General features: G+C 44.8%; 1 protein-coding gene across 1 annotated transcript in view; it reads left to right on the forward strand.

Annotated features, from left to right (window-relative positions):
* The window catches only part of frmd3 (FERM domain containing 3), a gene marked incomplete at both ends in the record, with an annotated part of 75,483 nt that overhangs the window by 56,614 nt on the left and 5,214 nt on the right, over positions 1-13,655 (forward strand). The window contains 2 exons of the mRNA XM_083643913.1: positions 3,188-3,256; positions 3,535-3,659. Coding sequence (XP_083500039.1) covers positions 3,188-3,256; positions 3,535-3,659 — 194 coding nt within the window. The remainder of the gene's footprint in view (positions 1-3,187; positions 3,257-3,534; positions 3,660-13,655) is intronic.

Consider the following 13,655-nt stretch of genomic DNA (forward strand, 5'->3'; position numbering starts at 1 on the left):
TCTACACACTGATCCACACCCACACTCTCCTCTACACACTGATCCACACCCACACTCTCCTCTACACACTGATCCACACCCACACTCTCCTCTACACACTGATCCACACCCACACTCTCCTCTACACACTGATCCTCACCCACACTCTCCTCTACACACTGATCCTCACCCACACTCTCCTCTACACACTGATCCACACCCACACTCTCCTCTACACACTGATCCACACCCACACTCTCCTCTACACACTGATCCACACCCACACTCTCCTCTACACACTGATCCACACCCACACTCTCCTCTACACACTGATCCACACCCACACTCTCCTCTACACACTGATCCACACCCACACTCTCCTCTACACACTGATCCACACCCACACTCTCCTCTACACACTGATCCTCCAGACCACCCTGCTCTCAGCACTATTCACACCCACACTGATCCGTTGTGTCTGTCCATTTATTTCCATTCCTTTTTCAATGAGAGCTATCCGTTGTCCGGACAGGCCTGATAATTATCCTATGTTCGTTTTATTTTAAACAAAAAGCAGCGAACACAGAGACAATGGTACGACCAAAACAAAGATCAAACAGAGAAAGTCAGGTATAACATTAGGATGATTGTAGGTTGTCTGTCTGTTTCTTGTTGGGGGGGGGGGGTTCTATCAAGTTGCACAGCAAAGCCTTCCTGTTCTTCTGCCTCGTGCACCACGTTGACCAAAGACAGCCAGACGGACAGAAATCTATCTATAATAATGATTCTGTCCATGTCTCTGAAGGATTGGTATAGCCACCACCTCACACCACACTTATAGGTTTATAGACTTACACTTGGCCCACGAAATTTACAACCTCAAATCCATCTCTACAACAACCTCACCATCCATCTCTACAACAACCTCACATCCATCTCTAAAACAACCTCACATCCATCTCTACAACAATAGACTAATGGGTAGAATGGCTGAGCCTGCTGGAAACAATGTGGTCAGAGAGTCCAACTTCACTTTCCTAATAATCGGACTATGGAAACGCTGACCCTGCTGGCATGAAACCTCTCGCTCAGCAATTCAGAAACCATATTGTACAAATAATCGCCGACTAAGAGGAGCATTAATTATTAACGACAGTTGCAAAAATGATGTATCCTATTTGTATCCTTTAGTGAGCTGGAGGAAGTCACCCGTGCTTTTATCTCTTCTCGATTACGGCAACTCTCTGTATGCCTGCCTCAGTCAAAAGTCTCTCTTTTACTTTACTTTATTTTATTGCATTTAGCAGACGCCTACATCATATTACAGCATTGCACAGAAAAATACAACAATAAACCAGAAACAGGAGCATAGAATACAACAAATAAATTTTCGGAGGGGCCCAGGTGTAGCCCGAAAAAGTAGGTTTTTAGTCTCCAGCGGAAAATGGCTAACGATTCGGCCAGCATAACAGAGGGGGGGAGCTCATTCCACCATTGAGGAGCCAGGGAGGAAAAAATGCGCGAGCGGGCCAGGCGACCCCCGGGGCCACGCAGTGATGGAAGGGCGAGGCGAGCTGTGCAGGTGGAGGAGCGAAGGGAACGATTGGACGTTTGGAAGCTGACCAAAGATTGCAGATAGGTAGGGGCCGACCGGTGAACTGCCCGGTAGGCCAGTACGAGAGTCTTGAATTTAATACGGGCCACAATGGGGAGCCAGTGGAGGTCGCGGAGAAGGGGAGTGACATGGGAGAATTTAGGTAGGTTGAACACCAGACGAGCAGCTGCGTTCTGGATGAGCTGGAGGGGTTGGATAGCCGAGGCAGGTAGCCCCGCCATAAGAACATTACAGTAGTCGAGGCAGGAAAGGACAAGTGCCTGGACCAGAAGTTGAGCCGCCCGCCTCCCTCGTGAGAAACTTCCGGATTTTTCTAATATTGTAAAGGGAGAACCTACAGGAGCGGGCAGTTGCTGTGATAAATGATGAGGTTGAGAGCTGGTTGTCTAGGATCACACCAAGGTTTTTGACAGTTTTCTCTCTTTTCTCTCTCGTCTCCAGCTTGTACAAAATGCAGCAGCTGGGATTCTTAACGGGAACAAAAAAAAACATTGTATCACTGTTATTTTTGCATCTTTACATTAGCTTACCGGTTAGTTTTAGAATTGATTTGAAGATTTGACTGATCTGAGGGGTTTAGCACAAAGCTACATCTACAACCTTTTAACACAATATGAGCCTGAAGGCAGCCTGAGGTCCTCTGACAGATCCCGATGCTGTGCCAAAATGAAGATTAAAAACAAGAGGCCATGGCTCTTTGCCATCAGGGCCAACCCGATCTCCAAAAAAATTGTAAAATAGCAACGTTTGTGGACAAACGTTGGTATTTTACAATGTCGGCTAAGAAATTGTAAAATGGGAACGTGTGCGTCTACAGCGGTGGGCGTGGTTTGGGCGTGTTTTACGGAGATTTTCTGTTTCTAACCCCTCCCCCTACTCTAATCCTAACCCTAAAATCTCAGAACGTTACTATTTTACAATTTTCGAGCCGAAATTGTAAAATAGCAACGTTGGTCCATATCGTTGGTATTATACAATTTTCTGTGAGACTGTGTTGTCAGGGCTCCTAGACTTTGGAATGACCTGGTTAAACCTGTACCATCTTTAATGACCTGGTTAAACCTGTACCATCTTTATAGACCTGGTTAAACCTGTACCATCTTTAATGACCTGGTTAAACCTGTACCATCTTTATAGACCTGGTTAAACCTGTACCATCTTTAATGACCTGGTTAAATCTGTACCATCTTTAATGACCTGGTTAAATCTGTACCATCTTTAATGACCTGGTTAAATCTGTACCATCTTTAATGACCTGGTTAAATCTGTACCATCTTTAATGACCTGGTTAAATCTGTACCATCTTTAAAGATCACTTGAAAGAGCCTTGTTTTTACATAATGACCTTCCTTCTCATTTCTGCACTCTTGCTTTGGCTCTTGCCTTGTATTCATATTTCTGACTTGTTGTTATTGCTTTGCTGTTGTTTTTATATTTTCTTGTCCTTTGTAAAGCAATTTCTAAGTGAGTTTTGAAAAGAGCTGTGTAAACAAATATCATTATATTATTATTATTAATTTTATTACCTCTCTCTCTCTCTCTCTCTCTCTCTCTCTCTCTCTCTCTCTCTGTCTCTGTCTCTCTCTCTCTCAGTGGAAGAGTAGCCAAGGAGGTGATAGAAGCCAGCTCTAAGATTCAGAGAGAGCCGCCTGAGGTGCGAAGGTAAGGTGATGTCAGTTCACACAGATAAAACCGTCACTGAAATCCCCCCTTGTCACTGCCGCTGAGGGAAAATATGGGAAAATCGAATACTGTTTTATTTCCAACAGTCAAAACGTGCAACGAGTGATGTGGAAAATACAGTAGTGGTGATGTCGGATAAATCCAGGATGAGTTCATTTACTGTATACTGACTGAGTGAGACTTTCATTTTGCAAGAGTGTCAACAGCACAACACACAACATAAAGTGAGCAGAGCTGAGGATGTGCTGTGTTTTCAGAGCCCTGTTTGGACAGAGTCGGAGTTATAGCTCTCTGAGCCATAAAAACCTCATCATGAACATGGAGCCCCTGGTACCCGCACTGCCCTCCACCAACGAGTATGAAGAGGCCGCCACCGACAATGGTAAGAGTTCACTGCTTATTCCACACACATACAAACACTATGGCTGGGCAATATATCAATATTATTTATTCAATATTCTGATATAAGACTAGATATCATCTTAGATTCTGGATATTGTAATATTGTGATATGTGTTATGTGATAAATGTTGTCTTCGCCAGGCCCTAACACACGCACGCACGGAGGCACACATACACACACACACACACACACACACACACACACACACACACACACACACACACACACACACACACACACACACACACACACACACACACACACACACACACACACACACACACACATTCTCTCTCTCTCTCACACACACACACACACACACACACACACACTCTCACTCTCTCTCTCTCTCTCTCTCTCTCTCTCTGACAAAGTGTAAATTGAGCAGCTGATGCTACCATCCCTCCAACAGCCCTGTTTCCCTGGAGACTCCAGTTGCAGCATGCTAAAAATACCCAGCAACACTTTATTTGGATAGTCAGCCTGCAGAGAGTCTTCAGAGTATTTGCAACATTTCAACAACTTATTAGTTGACATTTGACCGCTTGGCTTTGTCTGTAGATGTTGTTTTAACAGCTTATTTCAATCAGGAGAGACTCAATTCTTTGGAGTATAATTGTTCTTTGGGAGCAATTATTTATTATGTATGCTAGAGAACAATTATTTACATGTGAAGAATAATTGTGAAATGTACAAAGTATCTGGTGATTAGACTCCATCATCACACCATCCTGATGTCATCATGGCATCATGACATCCTCCTGATGTCATCATCCTGATGTCATGATGATTATGAAGGGGGTAGTGAAGCTGAGAGTAGAATAGGATACCCCTCTATGGAGTCTAGACCTGATGGTGGTGAGGAGGACTCTTGACTCTTGAGATCTTGATGGATTAGAAGATGAGCAGGCTTCTGGAGATCTCAGACCTGGGCGTCAGAGTGATGAACTGCAGGTGAATGGGGTAGAGGAGGGAGGCAAAATCGCTCTGAAATCACATCAGGCGCACAAGAGAGGAGAACAGATTTTAAAGTTGACAGCAGAGGTATGATTGGCTGAATTAGGAGGTATGGCTGACTCTGATTAGTTTATTAACCAGAGTGTTATGTTACGCCCCTAATCAGCTGGTATAATCGCTGATACAAGCAGGGGAGAGAGGAATGATGAATGAATGAATGACATAGGTCTTCCTGTCTGAACTTTCGCTATAAGCTACATTAGTTGAGATTCAACAGATTCTGTTTGTGTCCAATTCCACACACCTGCACCTATAGTGTAGGTACTAGGGATGGGCATTTCTAGCAAAAACACTATTCGAAATTCGCTGGCCAAAGTCGACTTTTAATCGAAATTCGAAAAAAAAATAAAAAATGTAAAAAAAAAAAAAAAATCTTTTTTTTTTGGTGAGTGAAATCAAATGTTGCATTGTCTCCCCTGATTCTAAGTATAGTCGACTCGCTTGGTTTGAGCAAGTAAAACCATTTTTATAAGCATTTTAAGCAAGGTTTATGGAAAAATGAATGACGGATGAAATCCCATGAAGAGGGAGAGGTTGCTTATAAAAAAAAAATTACTTGCTCAAACCAAGCGATTCGACTATACTTAGAATCAGGGGAGACAATGTAACATTTCACTCACAAAAAAAAAAAAAAAAAAAAAAAAAAATCTCAATAAACAAATTTCGACTTTCAATAATAAAAGTCGACCTTGATAATAACAACGATTATTCGAAAATTCGAAATTCGATGCCCATCCCTAGTAGGTACGTGCATAAATTATCACATACTGCACTCTATAAATAATCTGCTGAACATCTGTTAAACAGTTGAATTGTTGAATGTCAACTACCGTAAATTCCGGACTATAAGACGCACCGGTGTATAAGCCGCGGGACCAAAATTGACTGTTTTGATGTTTAATTACCATATGAAAGGGTTCGTGCACAGAGAGGAATGTCGGGAAAGCGATGGCTGTTTGGGGAAGCTCCCATTTATTAACATTTCAACAAAACAAAACAAAAGTCAGGTCACTAATCCCCAGACAAAATCACACAACAATAGGCTATATGTGCAGCAAACCTGTAACCAGAGAAGTCAAGTCACTAATGCTCGTCTTCCTCTTCTTCCTGCGTACTGAAACCACCAAAGTCCTCATCTTCAGTGTCGGAAACGAACAGGTTCAGGGTGGCTTCGTCAACCACTCTCCTCTCTCCTTCATTGTCACTCAAAACCAACGAACTCCTCTTCATCTATAGCTGTGTTTCCATTACAGTTTTTCGCAAAAGAATTGCGATATTTCTACAACTTCGACAATGTACAATTGCGACTTGTAGGCGTTTCCATTGAAGTTGCGTTTGAGTGATTCCCCGTTGCAGCAGCTGCCACAGTGATTACGCACGGGGATCTGCCCCATATCCCGTCCCCTGCATGCTCAAATCCAACCAATGGTCAATGGAAATCCCAACATGAAGTTACAATGCATATAAACGAGCCTGATTATCAATTCAAAAGAAAATGAGTCGCAAAATGTTGCTGGCTGCGTGAATGCAGTCAGCGCGACAGGCAGAGGAAAAAAGGTAGCCTAATAGCCTACAACTGGTCCGATTTAGAGATGGAGGGGGGAAAAGGCTGATTTGGTTCTATAATTGCACCTGAAACGTGTGCAATGTATTAGCCTACTCACAGTCACTGTATTCACTTCAGACAGCACCACCGCACCAGTGTGTGCTTTTCATCCTCTCATCTCGCCGCTGTGCCAAATGCGCGCACACAGGCAGCCTGCTGTCACCATGGACCGATTTCTGCCATTAAACATTATCTAATTTGCCCGGCTACGCTTTTGCACAACACTCGTCTTTCTGCTAGGTAGCGTTGCTTCAAAGTTTTCCACTTGCTGCGGAGGTTTTGACACGGCTATCGAACCTTACTTACCAAACTTATTTTCCGCTCCTTTTCCAAGGGATAATATGGGTCACATGACGTGCAAATGCGAAAAATGTGTTTCCATTACACTTTTGCGATAAACTGCTATATCGACACGTCTGAAAAACCACCTCATGATCATCTACTGCTCGTTCTCATGCTGTCGAGAACGAGCAAAGCTTTTTTTTGGTGAAAGAATCCTCCAGGGCGCTTCTTGTTAACAGTCCGAGTGAGTGGCAGGTCGAACGTCAAAGGCACTTCATCCATATTTATGATCTGCTCCGGTTCGATGGAATATTCCTTGATCTTCCTTTGTGTGAATTCGCCGAAGTTTGTGATTTTCTCCTGGTAGTCGGGGGAGGGAGTTGATGGGCTTGTGGCCGTTTGCTTACCGTAATTACCATATGTAAGTGGTCACGCACAGAGGGGATTGTCGGGAAAGAGATGGCTGTTTGAGGAAGCTCCCATTTACCGTATTACCGTAACATTTCAACAAAACAACATAACACAACACCACCGTTGTTTATTTTTACAGTGCACACAGTGTCCGCGGTGTGGTGAAAAGAGGGCAAGAGAGGAAATTAAAACAGAAGTGGATTTATAGTTAGAAAGAGTGCTAAAAAAGAGAGATTTTTTTTTTTTTTTTTTTTTTTTCTGAAAAAATCCATAGATAAGACGCACCGTTATATAAGCCGCAGGGGCCAAAAAACGGGAAAAAAGCCGCGGCTTATAGTCCGGAATTTACGGTAATAAGCTGTTGAAATGTTACAAATAGTTTGTAGACTCTCTGTAGGTGGACTATCCAAATGAAGTGTTACCAAATACCCTTCCCATGATCCCCCCTGAGGACTCCATTATGCCTGGCGTGTGTATGTGGCTGGCGTGTGTATGTGCCTGGTGTCCGTGTGTGTGTGTGTGTGTTTGTGTGTGTTAGGGGAAGTACACCTTGTGACATCACGGAACCAGAGCCAGGAACCCAGCTTGTGGGTTAGCATTAATGAAAACATAATTAGCACTTATCTATTTGGCTCCAAGCAGTCTGTTTCTGTTTGTGTGTGTGTGTGTGTGTGTGTGTGTGTGTGTGTGTGTGTGTGTGTGTGTGTGTGTGTGTGTGTGTGTGTGTGTGTGTGTGTGTGTGTGTGTGTGTGTGTGTGTGTAATGCCCCCGCTCCATTATCCTTTATCCTGGTTTTTAGTATTCTCTTGTTGCTTTTGCACTCATACTCATACACATGTCTGTGTACACTGTCACTTTAACTATTTGTAATACACCAATGTTACAATACACCAATGTATACAGTACTTAAACAACGGTATCAAGAAAGACTGCTTTAATTTAGAGAGTGTGCCTACAAGTATGTATAGCCCATATGGTGTATAAGAAGGGCGGTTGTTGAAAGATTGAAGTATCCATCAGCTCAGCTACTGACACCAGGCTCACAGCTGACCTTGGATCAGCTGCTAGGACGGCAAACAAGAGTGGTAGCCACTAGCCAGGGGCAACGGGGCAGAAGCAGAGTAGTGAATTATGTTCCCCCCTATGAGGTGCAGGCTGCCCAAGACACAACCCAGTGAAGCAGTAGAGGTTGGGGTAGGTGGTATTTTAAGGCTTTCCCCCTAAGACACCACCTGCCCACAGGAGATACAGTCCATAATAGATACTCACACTGTGGGTTCCACTCTGCCTCATGACCTGATTTACTTCTCTCTCTCTTTCTCTCTCTCTCTCTCTCTCTCTCTCTCTCTCTCTCTCTCTCTCTCTCTCTCTCTCTCTCTCTCTTTATTGAACTCAGCAAACTTTGATTGTAATAAAAATAAAAATAATTGCAACCCTGCACACTGACATCATTATTCTCTTTAAGCAATTTGAAAGTTCTAAAAAATGTCTGACAAGACTTTTTTTTGATGAAATGAATCACTAGTTTAGAATGTGAAAATGTGGTTTTGCATAGGTGAGCCATATCGTGATGTAGATCGTTATGGAAAAGACAAGAGCTGGGATGGAGAGAGGGGCGAAAGAGAGAGTGAGAGAGGAGTAATTGGATAGTGGGAGTGAGAGCATGTCAAAGCGTTAGGAAGCGTGTGTGTGTGTGTGTGTGTGTGTGTGTGTGTGTGTGTGTGTGTGTGTGTGCACATCAGGCTAGGGGAGAAGGGAGGAGTGCGTGGTGAAGGATAGCAGGAGGAAGTGAAGATGAATGGCAGACTAATGGAAGGTCAAATGACAGGAGGATTCCAGACAGACAGAAGGAGGCAGCAGAGAGATAATGACGTGAAATCAAATGAGAGAGGAAGAAAAGGCAAGGAAGGTAAAGAGAGGGAGAGGCAACAGGTGGCAGACCTTGACTGCCATTTCCTGTGTGTGTGTGTGTGTGTGTGTGTGTGTGTGTGTGTGTGTGTGTGTGTGTGTGTGTGTGTGTGTGTGTGTGCGTGCGTGCGTGCGTGTCATTACTGAGGGGGGCAGTTTTGGTTTGTCACACTGGCTGCAAAAGAGTGGGTTACCTGGGAGCTCTGTTTGTGAGGCCAATGTGTAACTTACAGTAAACCTGCATTCTTTCGAATGGCCTGCAGGGGGCAACTCCACTGGCTGCAAAAAGAAGTCCGGTTACATGGAAGTGAATGGGGAAGAATGGCGATAGGGTACTTCTCACTTGATTCATGGCTCCAGTAAACACTTTCAGTGTTTCACTTTGAGTTTATGGTCTCAATCGCCAGTTTCAAGTCTTCTTCAATACAACATGATGTTCGTAAATTATGGTCCAATTTTGAGTCAAATAAACGATAAAGTTTTGGAGCGTGATGGTCAGGTCGCCTGTCCAGTGATCGCGCAGCTCGCCGATCACGGACCAATAGCTGCTGTTCTTCTCGTCCAAATACACATCACTTCTGTCTCCAAATAACCAAGATGGCGACTGTGAAAATGCCAACCTTCAAAACGGAAGTCAAAAAAAGAAAATAATGGCTGACGACGTCACAGTAGCTACTGTACGTCCAGATATTTATAAGGTCTATGCTCCAAAAGGGAGCCGTTCCTCAGTCACCACCATGTTAAAATGCCCGACTTTACAGCAGCAATAAACGTGTTTACAGCCTGGTTCAAAAAACAGTTTTGGTCTATATAGCTATTTTACCTTTCAAGGAGTTTTGGGTGTGATTTATACACTGTCCAGTTATCAGTTGTCCAATAGCAGGCGCCGCTGTGGCTCTGGGAAACCCCTTTTTGTCCAAATATGGCTACATATACCTAACTATTGTCACTTATAGTTCGAAAAGACCAAGATGGCAGCGGTTAAAATGCCAAACCCGCTGCTTCAAAACGGGAGTCCACAGAGCAATGGGTGACGTCACACTCACTCTGTCCATTTTTTTTTTTTTACAGTCTCTGGTCATTACTGAGAGCATGTAGCAGAGTTATTGCCACTGTATTGTGCCTATCTCCCTCTCTCACCTTCCCTACATCTCCCTTTCACCTGACCCCTACCTGCACCTCTCCTCAGCCTTCACACATCGTCCTGCTCTATTCATAGATAGTCTTTTCTCTCTCGCACCTCCCCCTGCCAGACTCTCTCTCTCCCTCTCTCTCTCTCTCTCTCTCTCTCTCTCTCTCTCTCTCTCTCTCTCTCTCTCTCTCTCTCTCTCTCTCCTCCTCCTCCTCCTCCTCATCTCCCTCATCCCATTGAGAGGAAAATCAATTGTGCCTTGGCTCAGGGTCACAGAGAGCTGCAGCAGGGACGTCTCAGTTGATCAGTTTGGGAGGGGCAGAGGTAGTCATCGACCCAAGAGCCTCGTCCACACCAACTATGACACGCCGTCTGAGTACTAATAAGAGAGTCAACCTGAAAGTGGCTTGTTCTCTGCTACACTTCCTGTCACTCTGTTGTGTTGTGTTGTGTATGCTGCCCAATAGAGTACTAACAGCAGAGATGACCTATAGGCCTCTTTTTGTAGGCCAACCTGGAAGTTAGCATCGCACTTGGTTCCAGAGGTTTTGTATGGGGATTTTGTTAGATGCCTGAAATAAGGTCTGTGGTTAACAAGAGTTTATACATTTGCGACCTTTGTGTTCAGCAAGATACAAATGAGGACCACTTTTTAAGATTTTTGAAGCATTTAAATGCGATCGCCAAAAATCGTGATTGCCAGGAAAATCGCTTCAAAAATCATAAAAGTGGTGTTCATTTGTGAAGATGATCTTGCTGAACACAGAGGTCTCAGGTCCATAAACGTCTGTTAACCACAGACCTTTATTTCAGGCATCGAACTGAAATCCACATACACAAGTCCCATTGAGGTCGAGACCAGGGAACCACGCGATGCTAACTTCTCATTCCTGTGACACTCTATAAAGCAGACAAACCTATATTCATAAATAAATTAAAGAAAACTTTTTTCAAACTAACCACCTTGTACACCTGGACACACAGAAACGACACAACTGGAGAAAATGTTGTACACTCTTCCTAGATTTCATGATAGCTTTGTAGCTTTGTAATTGCCCATCATTGATTGAGCCTAGCCTTCTGTCTTAGTAATAACCTGGAGGTATAATTACACTTAAGATTAATATGGTTACTGACTGAGATTTAGCTGGAGACCATCATCCAGAAAGATGCTTTTCAAGGTGCAGAAGTTCAGAAGCTTTCAGCTGAGATGAGATGAGATGAGATGAGATGAGATGAGCTGCAGTGTTGAAGGATTGTTTTCCACAGTGAAACAGTTAGATGATGACTTTAGGCTTGGTGCTTCAAGGACTTGGGGATAAAGTGTCCCCCAAGTGCTGGTCTAGGATCACCGTCTATATCCAGAGCACTAATCTCCCACATTAGAAGTGAAACAGGAAGCTGACCCAAGGTCAGTGCTGCTGACCTTGCTCTGTTTGTACAACTTGTCCCCTTCTCATCAACCAAAATACACACACACACAAGTTTGCTTTGGCTAGGGTTCCCGCTGATCGATGTCTGATGTGGATTAGACTCATCTGACTCTTTCATATTTCAGGCTCCGGCCCAGTTGTCACTGTCACGTTGCTGCCGCCGTCACGTGACATGAAAGACATGAAAAAACTCATTTCAGTGTTCAGACACTTTATTTAACTCCACAGCCTTGGAAGTGGACACATCACTTAACTGTCAAGTGGCACTTGTTGTGTTAAGGGCTTAACGCAGCAAGTGTTCATCTATATTCTGCCCCAATCAAAATATAATTCAACTTCTTGTTTATCCCAGAATTGGCAACATTGCAGTCCAGGCCTCTGCTAATCACAGTTAGATTAGCTAGATTAGCTAGGATGAGTGTGCATATGATTGAAAGAAAATTGTGCGTTGAGCGTGTGTGCGTGTGTGCGTGTCTGCGTGTGTGTGTGTGTGTGTGTGTGTGTGTGTGTGTGTGTGTGTGAGAGAGAGAGAGAGAGTAACAGATATCGAGTGAGACAAAAATAAATGTGTCTGATAAGAAGTGCAGGAATGCAGTGAAAGACAGATAAAGACAGAAAGGCGTGCAGAGAGGAAAACAGTTTCAGGCCTGCCTGCCTGTCTGTAATCAGTGTTAGATTAGCTGCCTCTCCATCACAGGACCAACTGGCTAAATATAGACAGGCCAGCTTTGGGCCTGATCCTCCTGTAATGCCCGCCATGTCTGTGCGTCTATCAGAGCCAGGGGGGGAATGTGTTCGCTGTATGTCTTTCCATCTCAATACATATTGTGTGCGTGCCTGTGTGTGTATATGTGTGTGTGTGTGTGTGTGTGTGTGTGTGCGCGTGCGTGTGTGTATTTTGGAGTGTGTGTTCATACCCATCCCAGCCCCAGAGCTCACTGAGTGAGTCAGTCAGTGTGCGGGTCTTGTGGCAGGCAGCTGGGTCCGGAGTCTGTCATCAAGTTAAACGATGGAGGTTCTCGATCACAGAACCAGCAGTGATGTGGGAAACGGACTCGGCCTGGGCGTCGTTAGCGACCTGACTGACTCGGCGGACGCCCTGACCTGCGGGAGCCGGGGCAGGACAGGGGCGTCGGGGCTGCTGGACACGGCCCCGGACGGGCCGCAGGGTCCGGGGGTCCGGGAGGAGGAAGGGGCCGGGCCTCTGGAAGTATTCCGCCCCGGGGAAGACAACGAGGAGCGGGCCTCGTCCATAGTGGTGGCGGACGCCCTGCGGTGCCAGGTGAAGATTACCACACGGCGTAGCCTGCATCTGCGCATAGCCAATCACACGGCTCGGGACGTTTACGTACGGCTGGTGGGGCACGGGGGACGCATCGCCGGAACCACCGGACAGCAGAAATACACTCCAGAGAAGAGTAAGATGGGGGGTGACAAAGGGATGGAAATAAGACAGAAATAGGTTAGGTTTGGTTTGGTTTGGTTTGGTTTGGTTTAGCATTTGTTTAGCATAGGTTAACTTTGGTTTTGCAGATTTCCAAAATATAGTGATATTTAGTGAAGCTTATTGTGCCTTAAAGCAAAGCATCGTTTCAACACATTTCCAAATATGTATTCCTATACTCTGCTATTTGGTATTGTGGTGGTAGAATGTAGAGTGGCTATGGCCTGGCAGTTGGGTTGCCAGGTTTGTTGATGGCAACTGCCTGGCACAAGTCCAAATGTAATCTGTCAAACATTCTGAAACTCTCAAGAGACCACAGACTATTGGATTACCTCTGTGTGTGTGTGTGTGTGTGTGTGTGTGTGTGTGTGTGTGTGTGTGTGTGTGTGTGTGTGTGTCTGTGTGTGTGTGTGTGTGTGTGTGTGTGTGTGTGTGTGTGTGTGTGTGTGTGCGTGCGTGCGTGCGTGCGTGCGTGCGTGCGTGCATGCGTGTGTGCATGACAGCATGTGCGTGTGTGTCTCACAAGGGACCTGAATTTACTGTATGCAACTCAAACAGAAACTATAACTTCAGTGAGGTAATGCTTGAGCCTGCCTGTCTATTTTCGATGTGCTGTGTAGAGTATAATTTATGAATGGCACGTAAGCAGAGGCTGTGGAGTCGTACAGTTGTTTATGACTGCAGGTGAAAATCAACTGGAGGTGGCAGACAGACAGATTTGTAGTCAGGCTAACTGCTGCAG

The sequence above is a fragment of the Poromitra crassiceps genome, assembly GCF_964638095.1.
Source record: "Poromitra crassiceps genome assembly, chromosome: 10".
In the NCBI taxonomy this organism is placed as follows: Eukaryota; Metazoa; Chordata; class Actinopteri; order Beryciformes; family Melamphaidae; genus Poromitra; species Poromitra crassiceps.